Source organism: Panthera leo, chromosome C2 (genome assembly GCF_018350215.1).
Source record: "Panthera leo isolate Ple1 chromosome C2, P.leo_Ple1_pat1.1, whole genome shotgun sequence".
Lineage (NCBI taxonomy): Eukaryota > Metazoa > Chordata > Mammalia > Carnivora > Felidae > Panthera > Panthera leo.
In genome coordinates, this window is record NC_056687.1 from 72,126,631 (window position 1) to 72,151,934 (window position 25,304).

At 40.6% G+C, this 25,304-nt stretch overlaps 1 protein-coding gene across 5 annotated transcripts in view; it reads left to right on the forward strand.

The window, feature by feature from the left end:
* The first annotated feature begins 6,426 nt into the window (after nucleotides 1-6,426).
* The window catches only part of SENP5 (SUMO specific peptidase 5), a 48,712-nt gene continuing 29,834 nt past the window's right edge, over nucleotides 6,427-25,304 (forward strand). The window contains exon 1 of one of the 5 annotated variants that reach the window (XM_042903737.1): nucleotides 6,427-6,647. Coding sequence is in view for 4 of the 5 variants with exons in the window: in XM_042903740.1 (XP_042759674.1) it covers nucleotides 19,385-19,410 (26 nt within the window). In the remaining variant the exon portion in view is untranslated. Of the gene's footprint in view, nucleotides 6,648-19,249; nucleotides 19,411-25,304 lie in introns of those variants that run through there. The other 4 variants (XM_042903740.1, XM_042903739.1, XM_042903736.1 and 1 more) reach the window with 4 other exon arrangements.

Consider the following 25,304-nt stretch of genomic DNA (forward strand, 5'->3'; position numbering starts at 1 on the left):
TAGACTCTAACTGCTGTATTCCCACACCATCCCTTATCAGCTTGAAGGAGCCAATAGGGTCATCGTCCCTGTTCCCTAATAGCAGTTACAGGCCCTATTCCAGGGGAGAAATACATAAGAAAAGGGTTAACATTAGGCAGGGAGAGATAGGGACCTTCAGGGAGGCAGACTGCAGGTGTAAGTGGGAGGCTAAAGAAGCAGATGGGATTCTCCCTTTATAAAATCCTTTATGGGTGCCCTCCCCCCATTATCAAGGGCATAAGGGGGGCATCTAAATGAGATAGGCAAATTAACCCTACAGCAACAGATGCGGGCCTTGGCTCTACCCTAACCACCTTATACCACTGGGTCAGGGAGCAGTTACCTGTGAGTCTGACCACAGACGCTCACCTCTTTAAATCAGGAGATGCTGTATGGGGGAAGGAATGGAATGTCCAACCCCTAAAGGGGCTTGTTCACTGTCATTTTGTCCATCCTTACTCAGTAAAGGTAGCCAAAGTGGGTCCCTGGATTCACTACAGCAGAGTAAAGCCGGCATCTCGAAACTGGGAGTGCATTCCTGATCCATCAACGCCATGCAAGCTGACCATATGGGAGAAGCAGTCTGCAACTCCAGAGGCTCCAGGAGACTGCAGCCTTGCTTTAGTCACTCCAGAAGCTGACTAATCTACACGTGGCAGGAGCTTGACAGTTTCAAGCTGTCCGATGAAACAAAAGACTGTCCTTATTTTCTATATGTTTCCTTACTGTGATGCACTGTCGCGCCTTGTTTCTCGTTATTATTATGATTCTTGCTCTACTCTTTGCCATAGGATCTCCCAAGGCCACCCTGGCTGGCTGAAAATGTAGTGAGAGGTTTCTGTTAACACTCACCTTCTTTTTGTGGATAGGATACTTCGTTGGTACCAACATGGGGAAACAACGGCCATAAGAGACTAGAAAATTAGATCCCCACAAACCTTATGGTAAAACAAAATACCCCAGTTCTACTACTGGGGTTTGGCTTCTCAAAAGCTCAATTATTGGGAAAAACTGTTTTTCCTAGCAGGGAAAAAGTTCACTGTTGTCTTTGTTAAAAACTTAACATGCCTAGGCCAAAGATTTTATAACTCAACTGCCAAAAAAACCCGATGGTGGGGGACCCCAGATCACCTTGAGCCAGATCTCCACCCCTTGTCTAACTTCTCTCATCTCTAAGAGGCCTGGAACAATGTCAACGCAGCCATCAAATGGCAGGCCCCAGGTGGACCAAACTAGTATGTGGAAGGACAGCCTATATAGTACTTCCCTCAGTCTGGTCAGGATCATGCATGTGTGCTGGAAACTATTTGTCCATCTTCCTGCTCCCACTTGCCTGAGGGAAACATTTGGGAGGCTTTTTTAAAAAATTTTTTAAAAATTAAAAAACAATTTTTTAAATATGCAAGAACTCTAAAGTATTTTGTTCTTATAAAATCTTCCTATTTTTTTCTGTAAAAATCTAAGAGTAGAGCTTTCCAGTAAAACTTTCTGCAATGATGGAAATGATTTATATTTTTGTCTTCCATTATGGTAGCCTTTAACCACATATAGTTATTAAGCATAAGAAATGCACCTAGTGTAACTGGGAAACTGAATTTTAAATTTTATTAGTTTAAATTAAAATAGCTACATGTGGCTAGTAGCTATTGTTTTATAGTACAGTTGTAGAGTATTTAACCCTAAAGGGAAAGCAAACTAGTATTTTTTTAGGGACTTTAAGATCGGATGGATCCCACTACATGGCTCTAGTGCAAGTGTATGGGGACAGGGAGACTCAAAAAAAGCGGCATGCCTTACAAATCGGCAATTAAAAACATGATAAATGGCCTCCCGAGCATATAATCCAATATTATGGCCCTGCCACCTGCACAGAGGATGGGTCCTTGGGCTACCGCACTCCCATTTACATGCTAAACCTCATAATCAGACTACAAGCAGTTATAAAAATTATAACCAATAAAAGTGCCAGAGCTCATAACTTACTAGCCAAGCAACAAACCAAAATGCGCAATGCTGTTGATCAAAATCGCTTGGCCTTAGATTGCCTACTTGCTTCTGAGGAAGAAGTTTGTAAAAAGTTTAACCTAAGCAACTGCTGCCTACAGATAGATAATGAGAAAAAAGTCATAGAAGATATCACAAGTCAAATGAAAAGAATTTCTCATATCCCTGTCCAGACCTGGAATGGTTAAAAACCCAGGCAGTTATTTAGAGAATGGTTTTCAACTTTCAGGGGATTCAAAACTCTCTTAAAAATTATCCTGGGAGGTTGCTTAATCTTACCTTGCTTAACTCCCCTGGTTGTATGGTCTGTCTTGTCTCATTGAGGCCATAATTTAAAAAGAACGGCCACTCAGGTAAGTCTGTTATAAAAATATAAACTCTAAACCAAGATGATGCTCTTTGACCCAAAATAGAGGGGTCAGAGCATCAAAGAGGAGAATGTGGTAGAGACCCCTCCCTAAGGAAAGAAAAAACAAAAAAACAAAAAAACCTCAAGCCACCTGGTTATATGCTTCCGTGACAACAGCCCTCACGACCTTGTAACATGAGACCACTTAATCAGACTACATGTTTGTATGTTACCATATATGGGAGACAAAGAAGTGGAAAATATATAAAAAAAACTACACCACATGGCATTTGGGGCTCAGTTCTTCAGGTAGGAACCCAACTGAGTGGTGCTGGCAGGAATAAAGTTGCTTCCTGGAAAGAAAAGCCTCAGTGCCACGACTCTGTGTGAGAATCCTGCTACAAAATCATTATTTAAAAATAAAGGCATGCGGGGCACCTGGGTGGCTCAGTCGGTTAAGCGTCCGACTTCAGCTCAGGTCACGATCTCGTGGTCCGTGAGTTCGAGCCCCGCGTCAGGCTCTGGGCTGATGGCTCAGAGCCTGGAGCCTGCTTCCCATTCTGTGTCTCCCTCTCTCTCTGCCCCTCCCCCGTTCATGCTCTGTCTCTCTCTGTCCCAAAAAAATAAATAAATGTTAAAAAAAATTTAAAAAAAAATAAAGGCATGCAAAAAAATTCAAATAAAAAAATAAAGACATAGATCACAATTTTTTTTAATGTTAATTTTTGAGGTAGTGTAAGTGAGGGAGGTGCAGAGACAGAGGGGGACAGAAGATCTGAAGCAGGCTCTGTGCTGACAGCTGAGAGCCTGATGTGGGGCTCCAACTCATAAACCCTGACATTATGACCTGAGCCTAAGTCAGACACTCAACTGACTGAGCCACTCAGATACCCCAGATCACAAAAAATTTTTAAAATATGCAAGAACTCTAAAGTATTTTGTTCTTATAAAATCTTCCTATTTTTTTCTGTAAAAATCTAAGAGTAGAGCTTTCCAGTAAAACTTTCTGCAATGATGGAAATGATTTATATTTTTGTCTTCCATTATGGTAGCCTTTAACCACATATAGTTATTAAGCATATGAAATGCACCTAGTGTAACTGGGGAACTGAATTTTAAATTTTATTAGTTTAAATTAAAATAGGTACATGTGGCTAGTAGCTATTTTTTTTATAGTACAGTTGTAGAGTATTTAACCCTAAAGGGAAAGCAAACTAGTATTTTTTTAGGGACTTTAAGATCGGATGGATCCCACTACATGGCTCTAGGCCTATGACTAACTCTACCTTCTGTCTTTTCATTTATAAAAATAGAAAAATCCCCATATCAAGGGTTTGTTGTCAAAGTAAAATGTTATATCCATAAAATGTTGAGTACATGGTAAGAGCTCAATTATGGTTATTATTTTTTTAATCTCCTAAAAAGTCTACCAAATCATGGATGGAAAAATTATGCAGAAGGGTTTTGTAGTGAGGAATGAATCTATATAAATGTCTAAGTCTAAAGAAATGTGAGGATTTTGGTTAGAAACTGAAGGTATCACTTATACTTTGGGCATTGTAGACATGCTATAACTAAGTTTTACAAGTGACCTTTCCTTCCAAATAGGACATAGTAGGTTGTAACAGGACAATTTTCCTGCTACAACAACCTTAGAAAATGCAGAATAAGTTAAAAATATCATAGTTTAAAATGTATCAGAGAGCTGTGAAGTAAGAAGGACTTGTTACCTAAGTTGAGGTAAACAAAAACTCCAGAGAGGGGAGAGCCCTTGTAAGGTGAGTTGATAATCACTAGCTGTTTTATTTTCTGGAAACATTTGCTGATTTTAGGGACAGGCTGGGAATCAGTCTTTTTTTTTTTTTTTTTTTTTAATTTTTTTTTCAACGTTTTTTTAAATTTATTTTTGGGACAGAGAGAGACAGAGCATGAACGGGGGAGGGGCAGAGAGAGAGGGAGACACAGAATGGGAAACAGGCTCCAGGCTCCGAGCCATCAGCCCAGAGCCTGACACGGGGCTCGAACTCACGGACCGCGAGATCGTGACCTGGCTGAAGTCGGACGCTCAACCGACTGCGCCACCCAGGCGCCCCGAATCAGTCTTAATCTAGGCAGAGGCAGCCTATGCGGGCAAAGAAAACCCAGAGGAACTTTTAGTGGGCTACTGGGACTGACTGAAAGCAGAAGCGCCCCCATGCATGCCTAGTTTTCCACGTAGGGCATTTTCTGAGTTGAGACCTGCTTGGGAGGCTATGGGACTGAACCAAAACTTAAAAAAAAAGTCATGGTACTTAGGAAACCATACCCCATTAGAGGGACATGGCCTCCTCAAACACATGGCTAATTTCTCTCTCTCTCTCTCTCTCTTTTTTTTTTTTTTCCAGCTCAGCAAGACATTTCTCATATTTTGAAGCACAATTGGTTGGAGGCTAAAGAACTAAGCTCAAAGCCCCAGAGGAATGAACTGGAAGTACTATAGTCTCTTAGGGCTGAGGAAACAGATTTTCTATCAAAAACTTGAGCTACATCTGAGGGATGAACAAGAGGTAGAATGAGTATAGGAAGACAAACTTACCAAGACCCATCTCAATCCCTGATTAGACTCCGAGGACTAGCCCCTCTCTACCAACCTAACAGAGGGAAGGGGGAATCCTCACCAGTAGATGATATCATGTGGTGGCTCTGCAATCCTTTTATGTACACAAGAAAATATTATCTACCGAGCATGTGAAGTGGCAGGAAAATATGACAGATAATTAAAAGAGAATAATGAATCACTGAACTAGACCAAGGATGATCAAAACATTGAAGTTAGCAAACGAGGACGGAGGGAGGAAAAAACAAACAAACAAAACATGATAAAGAAAACAGAAGAAATGATGAACAAAATGAAAAGCTGGAGATTTTCATCAGATATAAAATCTACATAAAATTTATAAAACAATCAAAACCCTGAATATACATTATTAAAAATTAAGAACTCAGTGTATAGATTTGACAAATGACTGAAGATCTCAGAAGAGAGAATTAGGAAACTCAAAACAATAGGACAATAGAAAACATTCAAATTGAAGCATCAAGTGAGAAGAAAGATGGTACAGAGTGTTAGAACACATGATGTACAAGGTCAAATAGTCTTACACATGTAATTGGAATCTCAGAGGAAAGGAGGGAATGAAGCAAAAACTCCAGTTGAAGAGACAATGCCTGAGAATTTCCTACGGGCGCAGGGCCCCAAGCACCCCACCCTTAATACTCATTTGTATCCCTCTCCATTCTATTCCAAATCGAACGTCCAAAATTGAATTCACTTTCCGCTATACATCTGCTATATTTTCTGTCTAGACATTGTATTATCCATTTACGACTCCCCACAATTAGACTGAGGGCTTGCAAGATAAAGACGTTAAAAAAAAATGTTGAGTGACTAGTGCCTCAATGTACCAGGCTGAAGCCACTTTTCTCTCTCATAAGAAATTAAGTAACAGTTTTACTGAACACCTACTAGGTAAGCACTTGTAGGTCAGACACTGTTCGGTGCTGGGGCTATAACGTTAATAAGACCCGGCTCTGCTCTCCAGGGGAAGTGTTCCCTCAGAGGCGGAGCACAGATGAAGAGGCACATTACTATACCAAGGGGTAAGATCACGGAAAAAACCAGAAAAGCAAAGCTTGGGCCAAGCCTTAAAGTGCATCCAGAGCAGGAATGTGGTCTTTCGCTTTGGGCCAAAGGGAAAAAGGGATTAGCGGAGGGAGCGGCCATATAGTAGTTGTGGTCTGCCTTGGCCCTTTTGGGGTTATAAAGGTGAGAGGGGGCTGAACAGAAAAGTCTCGAAGCAGCCCTGCCGAGCCTCTACAATTTCCAGGTACTGTTTCTACCAAACCCCTCCCTTGCAGAGGCACGGGTAAGAGTCCCCGTGGCGCGACAGGACGCGTCAGCTGACGTCTCGGGGGGCGGGGAAACGCGCCGCCGGAAGCGGAGGGAAGGCGGAGCCACGCCCCCACCGCCAGCCTGCCACTCTCTCTTCCGCTGCCCGCACGGGGCACGGGCGGGGCTGAGGCGGAAGGGCACGGAAGGAGGTGACGATGTAAGTGAGCGCCGGCGTCGCGGCGGAGGCTGCAAAGGAAGCTCGGTGGCCGTGGCCGCTGTGAGCAGGCCGGACACCTCCTCACTGTCTGGGGTTCCCTAGAGCTGGCGAAGGCGGGGCCTTAGTCTGAGCTGCGGCAGTATCTGAACCCGCGGTGGGGCAGGTGCCGGCAGCGAGCGACGTAGGTAAGTAGGTGCCCGGTGTCAAATCGGGATGACTTACGGACCGGGCTTGCTGGCCATTCCCGCGCCAGAGCGCGCCAGCTCAGCACCCCGGCCTGGAGGCCTCGAGCGCTGCCCTCCCCCACGCCCGAACCGGAGGCAGCAAATTTCTCCTTGGGCGCTGCTCTGCCTTTCTGGGGGCCGGAAGGGAGCTTGTCCCGAGGGACCTCTGTCCTCCCCTTTTTCTTTCCAGTTTGAACTGTACGACGTAGAAGCGGAGAAAGCTGGGGCCCCTCCGAGGCCGGGGAAAGGTTTGAGAGGAAGAGCTGCTGTTAGAGGTCCTCCCGCTACTGCCGTTTTTAAAGCCGAGAGTTTATGTTTGTTCGGACAGCTCTGCTTCCTTCCTGCCTTTGGTTCCTTCCCCCCGCACACTCTTAAGACCCTGTTGTAGCGAATGTGTGTGGCACAATTAAACATTAGGATGGGGGGAAGTCTGTTTTCTGTGAGGCTTTCTGTTTTTCTGTCTATGCTGGGCAGTATCAACCCCCTTTCCACTGGGCCACTCTGTTGGGGGAGGAGAGACGCCGAGAGGATGTGGGAAATGAGGGTTTTGTATTTAAGTCGGAAGAGCGGAGTTAAAATCCTAGCCTGCCATTTGTTAGTGGTTTTAATCTCGTGTTAGACACTTAGACATTTTTAACCACATGTAAAGCGGAGCTTTCTTATACCTACATAAATACCTGGGAGAATGTAGAGAAGTGAAAAAAGCAGAACATCAGCCATTAAACATTTTGGATTTAAGAATATCCTGGACATTTAATGGTAGGTTCTTAATTACATCTTTTACTCAGAATAACTACACTTGCTATGGAGGAGGGGGCCAGAGGAGAAACTAGTATCTTATGTGGTTAGAACCTAACTGTGGGCTCTACTTTGGGTTGGGCAGCATTAGGACGAGGTCAGACTCTCCTAGCTAACCAGATGTCTCATGTTTAATGATAAGCATTATTGGTATATGAGGAATAACCTAAATCAGTTTTGCTCCTTACTCAAGATTGTTTTGTCCAGTGGGCCCTTTCTAGGATAAAAAGCTGGAGGGGCTTTATTTACACCTTGGCCTGCTTTAGAAGAAATTCTTTGCATATCTTTCTGAGGACCCCTCACTCTGCCTCTAAAACACTTCGTGTTAATTGAAAATGTGCAGAGAATAAAAACAAGAACTTGACCTTTGAGTGGCTGGATGTTACAGTCCTGAGTTAATCTGAGGAGCTGCCCTTTCTCTGTATTGGAGAGAGTAGAACATACCCCACTCTGAAGTTTAGTTTTTCTGTATGTTTTATTTATTTTTGAGAGAAAGTATGAGTCGGGGAGGGGCAGACAGAGAGGGAGACACAGAATCCAAAGCAAGCTCCAGGCTCTGAGCTGTCACCTCAGAGCCCGACGTGGGGCTCGAACCTAAGAACCGTGAGATCATGACCTGAGCCGAAGTTGGAGGCTTAACTGACTGAACCACCCAGGTGCCCCTGAAGTTGAGTAGACCCTAAGTTAGAGAAGTGTTTGGGGAGGAGCGAGCGGATATGCAGCCAAGTGATTTGAGTAAGTTGCACCTGTTCTTACAGTTGCTTGCTCAGACAGATTAAGGATGCTTCCTTTTCCTTAATGGAACATGACAATGGCTGCCATGCAGTATGTAGCCAAGTGCAGTCTTCAGTTCCTTTGGCACAGAATTGTCAGTTGGGAATTTTAACTCATGGACACGAAAGGGACCTTGAGGGTTATCTAATCCAGTGGTTCCAAACCTGGCTGGGCATCGGCTGGGGTAATTAAAACAAAACCCCAGGTGCCTGGGTGGATCTGAAGTGGCACATGGGTATTTGTGGTCTTTAAATAGTTTCTCAGGTGATACTCAAGTTTTGAAAACCCAGATGTAGAGCAGGTTTCATATATTAGTTTATAAACAGGCTCAGAGATGAAATGTAATGTCCAACTAGTTTGTTGCCTTCCATACCTTTTTAATTTTTTTCTTTCCCTTCCTTTTCTTAACAAATCACTTTACTTGAATCAGTAGTACTCTTTTGTACCACCTTGAGCCCAGAAGATAAGTCCTTTAAGTCCGTGGCTCAGTATAATTCTGTTTTTGTAGTTTCTTATGCATTAACACTCCTTAAAGCTCTTTGATGAAAGTATTAACTTTTACAATAAAGTTTCTTACTGAATGTTGCTTAGGTTTGTTTTTTGGCATAATTATATAAAGGTTATATCACTTTGTAAATCAGCTTTTTAGTAGGCTTTTATGCCAAGCTTTCACAAACCATGGAAAAATTCTATTTAAGAAAATTTTGCTGTTGTTCTCACTTATCATAAACCCAGTCAACTTTACACAGACTTTTTTTTTTTTTTTAAACCCCTTCCTCTATCCTCATATGTACTCCTATGTATGACCACTCTGTATCGCTGCTCAGCTTCCAGTGAAACACAGTTTGAGAACTGGGCTCTAAACATCTCTAATTGCCTTATAAACACCTAATTTAACTAGAGGCTCTTGGTATTTAAGCTTGTCCTTGAATTTTTAGTCCCTTTTCTTTTGGTTAAGTTGTAATGTGTCACTGGTTTAAAGAATTTGATGGGGGGGCGTCTGGGTGGCGCAGTCGGTTAAGCGTCCGACTTCAGCCAGGTCACGATCTCGCGGTCCGTGAGTTCGAGCCCCGCGTCAGGCTCTGGGCTGATGGCTCGGAGCCTGGAGCCTGTTTCCGATTCTGTGTCTCCCTCTCTCTCTGCCCCTCCCCCGTTCATGCTCTGTCTCTCTCTGTCCCAAAAATAAATAAAAAACGTTGAAAAAATTTAAAAAAAAAAAAAAAAAAAAAAAAAAAAGAATTTGATGGGGTGCCCAGGTGGCTCAGTTGGTTGAGTGTCTGACTTCAGCTCAGATCATCCATGATCTTGTAGTTTGTGAGCTCGAGCTTGGCATCTGGCTCTCTGCTCTCAGCTTGGAGCCTGCTATGGATCCTCTGTCCCCCTCTCTCTCTGCCTCTCCCCAACTCTCTCTCTCTCTCTCTCTCTCAAAAGTGAATAAATATTTAAAAAATTTTGATAGATGCCTGGAAAGGGTCAACTGATTAGGTGGTAACAGTATTTCATGTGTATTTTTCTTATAGTGAAAACCTCTTGACTATTTTTTGTAATATTTTCAGAATTGCTAAGGTAACGAGGCAGAGTTGAACATTCTCCTTTAGGGAGATATACTCATTCTCAAATTATTCTTCAGTAACCTCATTGCTTTAGTATCCCTGTTCTGTGTTAGTAGGAGAGCCACAAATAGACCCTACATCACAAGTCCATAGGATGCTGAATTATTTTCTAAAAGTGACCCTGTTTATTAGCATGTTAACTTCCTACAACCAGATGACAAAGGGCATTCTAAATTTGCTAATTAAAAAAAAAACATGTTAACAGGGGTGCCTGCCTGGCTTAGTCAGTAGAGCATGCAACTCTTGATCTTGGGGTCATGAGTTCAAGCCCCACATTGGGTGCAGAGATTACAAAAATAAGTATTTTTTAAAACCCCCAGGTTAACAGATATGTAGTCTGTGAATTCAAGTCTAGAGAAACATGATATGTGTCTGAGATGAAAAGCCGTTACTGAGTCTCCAAATTTTTTTATTTTTGTGGCTGAAATACCTTAATTCTGAGGTTTTAAAAATTGTTGAGTTTCATATTTTGACAGCAAAATTTTCAAGTTAGAGGTACTTAAAAAGGATAAATCTGAACCCATGGTTCCAGTTTTAGTCTAAACTGATATTACAGGTTTAACATAGAAACCAAGGCGGGCTGAGGGTAATAACAACTTGAAGACCCAGTGAAAAGTGGAGTTTAATAGAAGTCATTTGCTGGTCTTTGAGGCAGTCTTCTATGTCTGTGAGGACTTGAGAGCATAATGGGATACCATTTGTTTTAATTAAAAAAATTTTTTTTAATGTTTATTTTTGAGAGAGAGAGCAAGCAAGCAGGGGAGGGGCAGAGAGAGAGAGAGAGAGGGAGACACAGAATCTGAAACAGGCTCCAAGCTATGAAATGTCAGCACAGAGCCCAGTGTGGGTCTCGAACTCGTGGATGGCAAGATCATGACCTGAACTAAGTCATATGCTCAACTGACTGAGCCACCCAGGCACCCCTAATTAATTTTTTTTTATTTTGAGAGAGAGTGAGCAAAGGTGGGGGAGGGGCAGAGAGAGAAAATATCTCAAGCAGGCTCTGCACTTGTGCACTGTCAGAGAGGAGCCTGATGCAGGCTACAACCTACAAACTGTGAGATCATGACCCGAGCCAAAATCAAGAGTTGGACGCTCAACTGACTGAGCCACCCAGGCGCCCTGAGATTTGTCGATTTTAGAGCACACTGGATGGACTCTCATTAGAGAACCTTCAGTAGCAGTATCTTTGGCTTTCCTTTTGAGCAAGTTAGATTCCTCAAAAAAGAATCTTCAGGGGCACCTGGTTGGCTCAGTTGGGGTTGTAAGTTTGCAACTCTTGATCTTGGGGTGGTAAGTTTGAGCCCCACAGTGGGTACAGAGATTACTTAAAAATAAAATCTTAAAAAAAAAAAAATCTTCACATCTCCTGCTTGGAGCTTTTAAGCTGGCTGCCAGCAGTCTGGTAGCTAACCTGAGTGAAGGGATAGAGATTTTAGCCCTTAGTGTGTAAACTCTTTATGTTTGGTTAACTATTTTCAGTATGATACCCATATTCTTAACTGAGCCAGGAATCCATTGTTTTACCTTCTAGAGCTGCAGTGTCCAATATGGTAGCCAGTAGCTACATGTAGCCACTTAAATTTAGTGATTAAAATTAAAGAGTAAATACCTCATTTGAACCAGACACATCTCAAGTGGTCAGTAACCATATGTGTCCAAAGGCTACCATGTTGAATAAGGCAGATATAAAATATTTCTGTCATTGCAGAAGTTTCATTGGACAGCACTGTTCTCGTATAGAAAATAATTCTCCAGGGGCGCCTGGGTGGCTCAGTCCGTTAAGCATCCGACTTCGGCTCAGGTCATGATTTCGCAGTCCGTGGGTTCGAGCTCCGTGTCGGGCTCTGTGCTGACAGCTCAGAGCCTGGAGCCTGTTTCAGATTCTGTGTCTCCCTCTCTCTGACCCTCCCCCGTTCATGTTCTGTCTCTCTCTGTCTCAAAAATAAATAAACGTTAAAAAAAAAATTAAAAAAAAAAAATAATTCTCCATACTTGTATAAAGGTGAAATAGGGGTAGTTGGCTGGTTTTGTGGAGAGTAGGAGGTTATCTAAATGATTTGGTCTAATTTTTAGCACCATGTTTACACCTCTCTCATAAAACCTGATGCTGCCAATTCCTGATCTGTTTTGAGGCACTGTTGCATAAACTGGATTGCTTCCCCTTTGCGAACTTGAGATTAACTTTTTTCAGTCTTTAAGTCAATCTGCGTTCCAAGTTCCAAAAGGTTTTGTTGTCCCCTCTTCCATTTTGTGTATATATGCTTTAAAACAACCCAAAACCTTTTTATCTATACATTTCATTGTATATAATTCATATTTTAAAAAATAAAGTTAAAATAATGTTTTATTTTCATTTTAATGGGATTTTGGAGGGAGTAAGAGTAAAATGTGTTCAGTCTGCCATCTTTTTCCATAAGTATAGTATGGAGCATTCATATATGAACAACTGTCTCCGTTAAAAACAAAACAAAACAAAACAAAAACCCCTACCCTGTCTATCTCATATTTACTTGGGCTTCTTGGGCAGTTTTATATATCGTCTTCTTCAATCTATCTTGGTTTTTGTTCTCTCCATTCTATGAAAATTTGACTTACAAATGTCATGAGAATCAAATGGAGACTTTTTAATCCTTATCTTGCCTTTTTTGTTTTGTTTTGTTTTTTGTTTTCTAAGTAATCTCCACACCTAATATGGGGCTCAAGCTCACAACCAAGATCAAGAGTTTCATGCTGTACTGACTGAGCCAGTCAGGTACCCCAGTCCTTATTTTGCTGGAGCTCTCAACAGCCTTTGACCATTTCTCTTCTTCTAGAAACTTTCTCTAGCTTTCCTGATACCACATTAACCTGATTTTCTACCTATTTCTCTGATCATTCCTTGTCATTTTCCTTTGCTAAGTAGTCTTCCTTTATCTCACTCTTACATCCCAGAGTTCCTCTGAATACTGCCCTACGGTGCATTTGCTTCTACCTTTTACAGAGTCTCCCTAGGTGAGTTTATCAGTTTCTGTAGCTTTAGTTATTATAAGCTGATGGCTTAAACTATAATTCCTATGGTATCCTTTTTTTAGACTTCCTGACCTGTATATCCAGCAGTATACATCCAGATGAATTTCCTACAGTCACCTCAAGTCTACCATGTCTAAAACTAAAGACATAGCCAGTATAACCTTCCTCCAGTCTTTCTCCATTTGTTCCATGTAAATTATACAGCCATCTACCCAGTAGCTCATACCAAAACTCTTACTCCTCTCCCTCCACACAGTCTTCTAAAAAGTCTCAAGATTGATTCACTTTGCTGTTTCTCTCCATTGTCTCTTAATCTGAGTGACTTTGCACCTTGCCTATATTTACCTGCAACAGCCTCCTAACAGGTTTCCTTTGCTATGGCCTTCTCCCAGCCATTCTGTACACAGCAGGTAGAATGATCTTTGTAAGTATACAGATCAGGTCTTGTACCCCTCTTTATCTTTTAGTGGCTTGACACTACCTTTATGTTAAGTAGCAGCACCATTAGTTTACATTTTCTATTCTCCGGGTCCTCCTCCAAGTGATCCTGAAGTTTCTTTCATTTCCTTTGAATACTGCATTCACTGTCCTGGACTTTTGTTGATCTGTTCCCTTTGCCTAGTAACTATTTATCATCCTTTGTCTCAGCTTAAAAATAATTTCTTCAGAGAGGTCTTTCCTCCTGACCCTTTGCCAGAATAATACTCTGTTGTTGTTGTTTTTAACATCTAGTGCAAATGGGGCGAAGGGGAGAGAGGGAGAGAGAATCCCAAGTAGGTTCCATGCTGTCAGTGTGGAGCCCGATGTGGGGCTTGATCTCAGGAACTGTGAGATCATGACCTGAGCCAAAATCAAGAGTCGGATGTTTAACTGACTGAGACACCCAGGTGCCCCTTCCCATAATACTCTCAATTTGATCTTCTATTCATTACATTTGTGAATACCTGTTCAAATGACTCTCACATTAGACTATAATAATTTTTTGAACACTCATATGTCATCATATTTGTAAAAACTCATTTATTGAATTGAAATTTGAAAGATGTTTGTATATCTTTATAACTTCAGCATTATTGGTGATATAACCACCACCAAGAAATATGTTAGATTAACTTTTTAAGGTACAGTTCAGATAGTTTCTCTAATTTGGGCAGGACTTCTAAGATTTTAATTATACATTTTTTTACCCCCTTCTTCAGTCTAGATTTGTTATGGGCTCATAATTATGTAGATCTGTGTGTGTTTTTAGAATAAAAAACATAGGGGTGCCTGGGTGGCTTACTCGGTTAAGCATCTGACTGTTGATTTTGGCTCAGGTCACAATCTCCCGGTTTGTGAGTTTGAGCCCTGCATCAGGCTCTGTGCTGACAGTGGAGAGCCACCTTGGGATTCTCTCTCCCTCTCTTTCTCTCTCTGTCCCTCCCCTGCTTGTGTTCGTTTTCTCTCTCTCTAAATAAATAAATAAACAGACAAACATCTTATTAAGATTTCCCAGTGATTATTACATTTAAGTATTAGGAAGAATAAATTCCAGATCTCCTTTTATGTTGGTAGTGCACAATGAGAATGTATTTGGATTTCATATTAAGTTTATTTTAATTTCTTTTTCCATTGATAAAGGGGCACCTGGGTTGCTCATTTGGTTTAGTGTCCGACTTTGGATCAGGTCATGATCTCATGGTTTGTGAGTTTGAGCCCTGCATGGGGTTTGGTGCTATCAGCACAGAGCCTGCTTCAGATCCTTGCTCTCCTTCTCTCTCTGACCCGCCCCACCACCCAAAAAGAAATAAAACCTAAAACAACAACAACAACAACAACAACAAAAACCTTAAAAAAAAAAAAAAAAAGGTAAAATATAATACCCTAAACCAGAGGTTCCCAAACTTTCTTTGTTTACTGCCCCCCTTAGTGTCTTTTTCATAGTATCCTTAGGCCTAATAATTAAATAACTAGTAATTTATTAAGTAATTAGATCTAAACAACTTAAGTACTTATAGTCTAGCAACCCAATAGTTGTTTAAAAAATACACATCAGGAGCTGGGTGGCTCAATCGGTTAAGTGTATGACTTCATCTCAGGTCATGATCTCGGCAGTTTGTGGGTTTGAGCCTCACGTCGGGCTCTCTGCTATCAGCATGGAGCCTGCTTTGGATCCTCTGTCCCCACCCTGTACTCCTCCCCCACTGATTCTCTCTTCCTCTTTTTCAAAATAAATAAACTTAAAAAAATTTTTTTTTAAATACACATCAGTTGAAAGACAATATAGTATTTTTATTTCATTCTTAAATAATCAATTACCCAATGTACTGGTTGGGCACTAGAGAACTTCTCAAACCTTGGAATCATTAGACACTGCTACCCACATTTCCTATTTCAAATAGATTTTTGCAAATTTTTTTTTTTTTTTAATCATCACAGTAACCAACAAAAACCCAACTTTGCAAAGATAGGATGTCATTAGAAAGAATATACCATGATCTAATTTGAAACTGAATTGTATTAAACTGGTAGTTTGTCACGTGTTTGATAGGTATGACAGATAAAGAATATTGTTTTTTCCCCTCTGATTTAGAATGCTTTGTGATATCCCTCTGAATTTACTGCAGAACCCTTGGGTTCCTTGGCATATAGTTTAGGAACTGTGGGCCTAAACTCTTAGTAGTTTGGTGTAAATTCTGATAGACATGTTTTCCTCTATAAATATTCAAAATACATGGCTTTTTCCACTTAGCAAAAAATGGGCTCGTACATTTTGTTTAGCAATTTTTTTTTTTTTTTAATTCAGCAGTGTGTTATGGTAAGGAAATTGGATTGAATGTACACATTTAATTCCACAGCAGCCTGAAAACTCCATTAAAACTGTAGAGAAGTGAGGAGTGCCTGGCTGGCTCAGTCAGAGCATGCAACTCTTGATTTTGGGGTGGTGAGTTCAAGCCCCACATTCTGGAAGCTGGAAAGCAGAAAAGACTAGTGGTAACTGATTAACAGACTTGAGAAAGCTGAATCCTAAACCAACGAGTAGAGAAAGCCGACAAGTAGTCATGTTTGTGTTTCAGAACCTTTTAAAAGTTTCAGGGTTAGTGAGTAGTGTCATGGACTGTGGACAGGTAGGTGAAGGTGGGACTAAAATATATATACATAAGTGATTGAAAGTCTGTTTAAGAAAAATCCTCCCAGATCTGACATTTTCTTCTCCCTATACATAAAAACAGGATAACTAAAGATTTAGTATGTGGTGTGGGGAGGGTAAAACAGTCTCTGGTCTGAGGGAACCTTGCCTATTTGAGGATGGGATGTAGGTGCTTTATAAAGGGACTAAGTAGAGGGGCACCTGGGTGGCTCAGTCGGTTGGGCATCCGACTTTGACTCGGGTCGTGGTCTCCCAGTTCGTGGGTTTGAGCCCTGTGTTGGGCTCTGTGCTGACAGCTCAGAGCCTGGAGCCTGCTTTGGATTCTGTGTCTCCCTCTCTCTCTGTCCCTCCCCTACTTGCACTCTGTCTCTATCTCTCAAAAATAAATAAATGTTAAAAAAAATAAAAGGGACTAAGTAGAGAAATGTATACTGAAGGAGAAACCTCTAGCCCTCTTTCCTGACTTAGTTCCCAGAATCTTGCTCCTTTCTGCCATTTCCTGTTTCCCAGCAACAGCCACTTTCAAGTCTTTGAGCTGTTCTTTTGGTATCAACAGCGTGTCCCTAAATTAGCTTTTTTTTTTTTAATGTTACTTTTGATTTCCTAGTGTTAAGCTTTATCTGTAGACTATGGAAGATAAAGATTTACTTCTCTTTAGCATGTGCTCTTCACTTCTACATACATGTACACGTCTGCTGTCCCATCTATCCTCACTGTGTAGTGATTCTGTAATTTTGGCTAGAAGCGGTTTTTCTCAATAGGGGCAGTATTGTCATTTTGGATGAGACGGTTCTTCATTATCCTGTCCATTACATGATATTTAGCATTACACCAGGCACCAAATATCAATACCAACCTAAATTCATTGTAACAACCAAAAATTTCCCACACAGTTCTAAATACTGGACTGAGAGGTATGATAAGGAGTGTCTGGTTGAGAACCATTTGATTAGAGCAGTGTTTGCCTTTTTATGATTATGTAAATGGTAGTCACAGCTAAGTTATGTATTACTCTATGATTTATAGTGACTGTTTTTCCTTTCTTGTGCAACTTTTTCTTGTCCCTAAAGTGAGTAGTGTTTTTAGTAAACTAAATATATTTTCAAGCTCTCTTCCAGTTGTATCTCATCTGTCTTTGCATTCAGACATTTTAGAAATTCTATCAATTTCACATTTTTGGAGACATCTTTCCCAAATCCTTTTGACCTCTTTCTTCTGGATTGGTGGCTCTCTAGGCTTGAGGCATAGTTGTCACTCTGATCTTTCTTTACCATTTTCTTTAGGATTTCTCTTGCTTGTGTGTTGTTTTGGATCTTTCCTGGGTCTCAGGTCTTTCTTCATTTACTCCCTCATTTTGTCAGAGTGTGACAAAATGTGGCTCCCTGAGAAAAAGATGCATGGTAGTTCTGTATTTTAATAACTTACATCTCTGAAAACCTTTTTTCTGTGCTCAGTTTTGATTGATGAATTGGCTGAGTTTCAAGTTCTGTGTTGAAAATAATTTTCCCTCAGACCTTGATCTTCTGGTTTATAATCTTTTTCTTTCTTTCTTTCTTCTTTCTTTCTTTCTTTCTTTCTTTCTTTCTTTCTTTCTTTCTTTCTTTCTTTCCTTTTGCCACTTTTTTCTTTTCTTTTTTTAATTTAATTTTTAATTTTTTAATTTTTTTTATGTTTACTTTTTTATTTTTGAGAGAGAGCATGGGTGAGGGAGGGGCAGAGAGAGGAGACTCAGAAACTGAAGCAGGTTCCAGGCTCAGCTGTCAGCACAAAGCCCAATGCAGGGCTCAAACTCATGAACTGCAGGATCATGACCTGAGCCGAAGTCAGACACTTAACCAATGGAGCCAACCAGGCACCCCTGTTTTTCTTTTTTAAAAATATTTTTTTAATGTAATCTCTACTGCTTAATGTGGGACTCAAACTCATGACCCCAAGATCAAGAGTCATATGCTCTACCAACTGAGCTAGCCAGGTGCCCCTCATTGGTCTTTTCTATTTTTAAAACTTTATTTATTATTATTTTTTAAGTAGGCTTCAAACCCAGCCTGGAACTCAGTGGGGGCTTGAACTCACGACGGAGATCATGACCTGAGCTGAGATCAAGAGTTGGATGCTTAACTGACTGGGCTACCCCGCTGCCCCTCTATTGGTTTTTTAGTCTCTATTTTATTTATTTCTGTTCTTTATTATTTCCTTTCTTCTACTCGTATTGGGTTTTATTCTTCTTTTTCTAGTTCTTTTAGGTGTAAGTTTAGATTACTCATTTGAGATTTTTTTTTTTAAGTTTATATATTTACTTAGCATGGGGAGGTCGAGAGAGAGGGAGAGGGAGAGAGAGAGGGGAGACAGAGGACAGAGAGGAGAGAAAGAGAATATATGAATGAGAGAATATGAATGAGAATCCTGAGCAGGCTTCACACTGCCAGCAGGGCTTGAACCCACAAACCACGAGACTGTGACCTGAGCCAAAATCCAGAGTTGGACACTTTTAACCGACTGAGCCACCCGGGTGGCACCCCGAGAGATTTTTTTTTTTCTCTTGAGGTAGGCCTCTATCACTACACATCTCCTGCTCAGAACTGCTTTCGCCATGTCTCAAAGATTTTGGACTGCTGTGTTTTCATTTTCATTTGTTTCCGTGTATTTTTTGGTGTCTTTGATTTCTTTGTTCACCCATTGGGTGAACATGTGATTCAGCCTCCATGTGTTTGTGGTTTTTAATTCTTTTTTTTTCTTGTCATTGATTTTTAGTTTCATACCATTCTGGTTGGAAAAGACACATAATAGAATTTCAGTTTTAAATTTATTGAGACTTGTTTTATGGCCTAACATGTGATCTTTTTCTGGACCAGGACCCCATCCAGGATTACATGTTGCCTTAGTTATCCTGTCTTCTTAGGCTTAGTCCTTTAATCTGGGACAGGTCCTCAATCTTTTTGTCTTTCATGACCTTGACTGACACATTTTTTTAAATGTTCGTTAATTTTTGAGAGAGAGTGTGCACTGGGGGGAGGGGCAGAGGGACAGAGGATCTGAAGTGGGCTCTGTGCTGACAACAGAGAGCCCGGTGTAGGGCTCAGACTTAAGAACTGTGAGATCTTGATGTAAGCTGAAGTCAAACGCTTAACCGATTGAGCCACCCAGGCACTCCTGCTTGACACATTTGAAGAGTATTGGCCAGTTATCCTATAGAGTATCCGTCCCTCAGTGTGGCCTTATCTGTTTTTACTTATGATTAAATTCAGGTTATACATTTATAACATCACAGAGGTGGTACATCATACAAGTGACATTGTGCTACATCAGGAGGCATATGAACATTATATCTTACTACTACTGGTGATGATAGCCCTGATCACCTGACTAAGGTGATGTTTGTCAGGTTTTCTGTTGAAAGGTACAACTTTTCCCTTTGTGATTTTAAGTATCTTGTGGAGATACTTTGAGACGGTATATATCTTGTTTCTCACTGTATTTTTTCATCTAATTTTCTTTCCTGAGTCTGTTGTTTATGAGTTGCAAATTATAACTTTTCTATTTCCATCATTCCTTCTGTATTTATTAATTTGAAATTCTGTGTAAGGAGAGCTGTCCCTTCTCCCCATTTATTTAGTCATATATTGTTGCAGACTAGGGCATTTGTTTTGCTCTTATAATCCATTTCTGTCATTATATATTTAGTTGCTCAGAGTCTTTGACCATGGCAAGTCTCATTAGGTTGGTTCCTGTGTTCTTTTGACATGTCATAATTTCTTGAGCACTTTTTTTTTTTTTTTTTTGCTTTCTGGCATTATAATGATATTCCAGGCTCATCTATTTGTTCTGTCCTGCTCTGGCATCAGTCATTTTTTAAAATGGGAACCAAGATCTGGGTGCAAGGGGTGTTCATTGCTACTGGGATGTTACTGCTTCTTTTTTTTTTTTTTTTTTTTTTTAAATTTTTTTTAATGTTTATTTTTGAGACAGAGAGAGACAGAGCATGAACGGGGGAGGGTCAGAGAGAGAGGGAGACACAGAATCTGAAGCAGGCTCCAGGCTCTGAGCTGTCAGCACAGAGCCCAATGCGGGGCTCGAACTCACGGACTGTGAGATCATGACCTGAGCCGAAGTCAGATGCTTAACCGACTGAGCCACCCAGGCGCCCCAGGGATGTTACTGCTTCTACACTAAGTAGACAGAGCTAGGAAATACACATGTGTGCACATTTCTAGATGTATATCTGTGTATATGTATATATAAAATCATGAACTCATGGATACTTCTGATTTCATTCTGTCATTATAGATTCAAACCTGTCTCAGTCTGTTCACTATCTGCTACTCCTTTCATCAATGGTGAAAAACCTAGCTCTATTTATCTACAACTTATTTTCCTATGTACTCAGTTTTAGAGTATTTACAAAGTTGCGGCATCTGGATGGTTCAGTTGATAAAGCATATAACCCTTGCCCCATGTTGGGCGTGGAGCCTACTTAACTAAAAAAATTAGAATATTTACAAAGTAGTTTCAAAATTAACTCATTCATCTGTGAAGACTAATTTGCTAACTAAAGTACAGTATTTGTATACAGTCCTTTTGTTTCTAGTCCTGTACAGTCCAAATGTTTTTGAAAATTACTTTGGCTAATTTTTTCATACTTTTTCAGTATAGTTATTTATTTGTCATTCATTTGCTATTTGTATTTCATTTTGGAGTCCTCCTGCATTCTGGTTGATTTTAATTATTTGTGTGTGTGTGTGTGTGTGTGTGTATGTATGTATTTTTTAAGTTATTTATTTTTGAGACAGAGTGAGCAGGGAAGTGGGGGACAAAGATTCTGAGGCAGGCTCCACACTGACAGCAGAGAGCTGGATGCGAGGCTTGAACTCATGAACCATGAGATCATGACCTGAGCTGAAGTCAGACACTTAACTTACTGAGCCACCCAGGCACCCCTATTTGTATATATTTTTTAGTATATGAAGCATTAACATGGTTTTAAAAGTCAGAACTTTATAAAAAGGCAAGCTTAGAGAAGTACCACTCTCATCCCTGTGCCATTTTCCTTCTCATTCTTTCATCCTATACATATCTATAATTTCCTGTATGTTATTGTTCTCATTAGTTTCTGGTTGTTTCCTCCCATGTTTGTATTTTTATTTTATTTTGTCTTGGGGGACGAAAGGGCAGATATGTGTATATTTTTGTAATTTTTCTTTCACGAGAAGCAGCTACATGGTAAAGAATTTAACCTTGCCCCAAAAGCAAGCCTTTATCCTTGGCTTCTGGGAGGTAATCTCTAAGCCCTTGGAATGTCATGCCTTGTTGGAATGTCTGTATTTGCCTGGGAGCTTTGTATCACCAACAGTCTAACAGCATGAATTAGGATGGGGATTGGCCATGCCAGAAGGACCGACAGTGTAGTTTAGGGTAATGACTTTGGTATCAGTGGATCTCCAGAGGGGCTGAAAGACTGAGCTCAGTCTTGTGGGCAAACAGTTGTGCCTAAAAACCCCAATAAAAGCTCTGGATATCAAGGCTCAGGTAAGCTTTCCTGGATGGCAATATTGTCATGCACTGATGTCAGGACAGTAAAGTTCTCCTGTGTTCATGGTGCTAGAACACCTTATGTGCTTCTCCACTTGGCTGATTTAATCCATATTCTTCAGCTTTAATAGACCGTAACTATGAATATAATAGTTTTCAGTAAGCTCTGTGAGTCCTTTTGGCAAATTGCCAAACCTGAGGCTGGTTTTGGGAACTCCCCAAACTTGCAGTTGTGGTGTCTATGTGCCACAGTCATGTCTTGGTGGCATAGTATTAATACTCATTTGAACTTGGCTTTTTTCACTTACCCTGGAAATCATTCCATGTTAGCTCATGGAGTTCATTTTTATTCTTCTATAGCTTCACTCAGTGTGTGAAAGAACCATACTTTATTCAACTACCTTCCTGTTAGGTCTCCAGTATTTTGCAATTACAATGTTGTAATGACTAACCTTGATTTTGTATTTTCATTATTACTGGAGGTGTATCTTAAGGACAAATTCCTAAAAGTGGGGCTGCTAGATTAAAAGGTAAATACCAGGGTTTGTTAGATATTATCAAATTCTCCTCCAAAAGGATTTTATCGGTCTGTATTCCTATTAGCAAAGTATGAAAGTTTCTTTTCTCCCACCAACAGAATGTGTTGTCACAGTTTTTGCCCGTGTTTTTATTGAGGTATAATTAACATATAGCATTATATCATTTTTAGTTCTACATCATGATTTGCTATTTGTATACATTGCAAAATGATGACTATAGTAAGTCCAGTTAACATCTACTACTATACTTAGTAACAAAGTTTTTTTTCCTGTGATGAGGACTTTTAAGATTTACTCTCTTAGCAACTTTCAAATACACAGTACAGCATTATTAACTATAATCACCATGCTATACATTACATCTCCATAACTTACTTTATAACTGGAAGTTTTTACATTTTGACTCCTTTCACTCATTTTGCACAACTCCCCAACCCTCTTTGCCCATTTTTTTTTTTTAAGTTGAACATCTTTTCTTATGTTTAAGAGCTATTTAAAAATATTTGTGAAATGTCTCCTTATGTCTTTTTCCCATATTTCCATCAGGCTTTTTTTTTTTTTTCTTTATCCCTCAATTTAAGAGAGTTCTTTATATTAGGGATATTAGCCCTTTACTTTTTACTGAGTTTTTCAATTCTTTTAAATTTCCAAGGTCCCTTTATTATTTTTGATTGTTCCTTTAGAAAAACAAAAACAAAACGGCACCTGCGTGGTTCAGTTCGTTGAGCATCTGACTCTTGATTTCAGCTCCGGTCATGATCTCATGGTTGTGGGATCAGGTCCCAAGTTGGGCTCTGCATGGAGTGTGGAGCCTCCTTGGGATTCTCTCTCTTCCGTTCTCTGTCCCTCTCTGGCTCATGCTTGTTTTTTCTGTTTCTCTCAAAAATAAACAAACTTAAAAAAAACAACATAAAACATGCTATTATATTCCCCCCAGTGGATATAACTTTTTTTTTTTTTTTACTTTGAAGATACTGTTAGATTTTTTTTCCTTCCCTCTTGTTTTTTAGTGTGGTAAATATACATAGCATAATTTTTACCATTTTATTTCATTTTATTAAAAAAATATTTTTTAATGTTTATTTTTGTGTGTGTGTGTGTGAGAGAGAGGGAGAGAGAGAGAGCGAGCATGTGTGCAAGGTGGGCAGGGGCAGAGAGAGAGGGAGACAGAGTCTGAAGCAGACTCTAGGCCCTGAGCTGTCAGCACAGAGCCCAGCGTGGGGTTCGAACCCATGGACCACGAGATCATGACCTGAGCTGAAGTCAGACACTTAGCCCACTGAGCCACTCAGGTGCCCCAGCTTTTACCGTTTTAAACATTTTTAGGTGTACAGTTCAGTGGCATTAAATACATTTACACTGCTGTGCAACCATGGCCACAATCCATCTTCAGAACCTTTTTCATCTTCTTAAATGGAAACGTGTACCCATTAAACAAGAACTCCTCTTTCCTCCTCCTCTTAGTTTTTTATTTTTATTTTATTTTTAATTTTTTTAATGTTTTATTTATTTTTGAGAGAGCGCAAGTGGGGGAGGGGCAGAGAGAGGGAGCAGAGGATCTGAAGTGGGCTCTGCACTGAGAGCAGCAAGCCCGATGTGGGGCTCGAACTCACAAACTGTGAGATCATGATCTGAGCCAAAGTTGGACGCTCGACTGACTAAGCCATCCAGGTGCCCCCTCCCTTAGTTTTTTGAAGTGGACTTCTCTATGTAAGTTTTTGCTTTTTTAAATGTTTACTTTGGTCCACTTGTCAACCCTAGAAATCTGGTGAATCTTGGATTTTCCTGTCATTTTAAAGAATAACCACTAAGAGGTTGCTTGGTAATTTAGAACATGCGGTGAGACTTGGCAACTTTGAGATGTACTGTGGGCCATCCTGGGCCATTTTGGAGGGATATCTGTATGTATTTTCTTGTGGACTAATTAGATTCCCCAGAGAAGAATCTTCTAATTTCCTACTTGGATGGTAAAGCAAACTGCCAAGGTTCTGGGAAATGAGTGGGAAAGTGTTGGGATGCATATATTTAGTGTATAAATCCATCTTCATATTGTGTCTGGGATCACCCTGGCTGCAGAGCTTCATTCACTTTTACCCTTTCTGGAGAATAAACTTCCAAAGTTGGGTAGTGGAGGGGCAGTTACCTCCTGGGTGGAGTTGGGGAGGGATTTGGGGTCTCACTGCTTAAACTTTGGGGTATAGTGTAGAGTAATTGTTCGGGCCTGTTTAGTTGAGGCATCCCCAAAAATCAGTATCTGCTCCCAGGGCTGATCTCTTCCTTAAGCTATAAATCTTTTTCTGGGATCTAAATGGGGAAATGGGTTGGGGAGGGAATTCACTGTGTAAAATCCTAGATCCTGTTGAACCCCTGCCTTCAGTTGTGCATGATGTGCCTGACTAGCCTGGTTCGTCCTCCCCAGAAAGTAAAACTTTGGTTATCTGCCAGGGTAGGAGAATGCACATCTTGGGGGTCTAACTGCTTCTTATTCAGACTTTAAATGGGTCCCTCCTTTTTGAGCTCCCTTCTTTGTTTTACAAAAATTTTTATTATTTTTTTAAAAATTTTAATATTTATTTGAGAGAGGGAGAGAGAGAGAGAGACACCCCATGAGTGTGGGAGGGGCACAGAGGGAGGGAGACACAGAATCCGAAGCAGGCTCCAGGCTCTGAGCTGTCAGTACAGAGCCCCATATGGGGCTTGAACTCAGAAATAGTGAGATCGTGAGTGAGCCGAAGTCGGATGCTTAACTGACTGAGCCACCCAGTGCCCCTTAAAGATTTTATTTTTAAGTAATCTGTACACCAAACGTGAGCTTGAACTCAACCCTGAGATCAAGAGTTGCAGGCTCTACCAGCTGAGCTAGCCAGGTACCCCTTGAACTCCCTTCTCTTGACCTTCATAGGTATTGTTGCTTCTATTCCTGAGCCTTTCTGAGGTCCTGTAACTTGCTTCTGGTCTTCGCCTGCTGCTGGCTTAGATTTTCATTCTTTTGGCCTGCTCATCACTCAGTTATGTGCTTTCTTCTTTCAAAATTGTATTGTTCTTGTCTGCTTTTTTAAAAAAAAATTTTTTAAGTTTTTTTTAACGTTTATTCATTTTTGAGAGACTGGGAGAGACAGAGCATGAGTGGGGAAGGGGCAGAGAGAGAGGGAGACACAGAATCTGAAGCAGGCTCCAGGCTCTGAGCTGTCAGCACAGAGCCCGACGCGGGGCTTGAACTCATGAA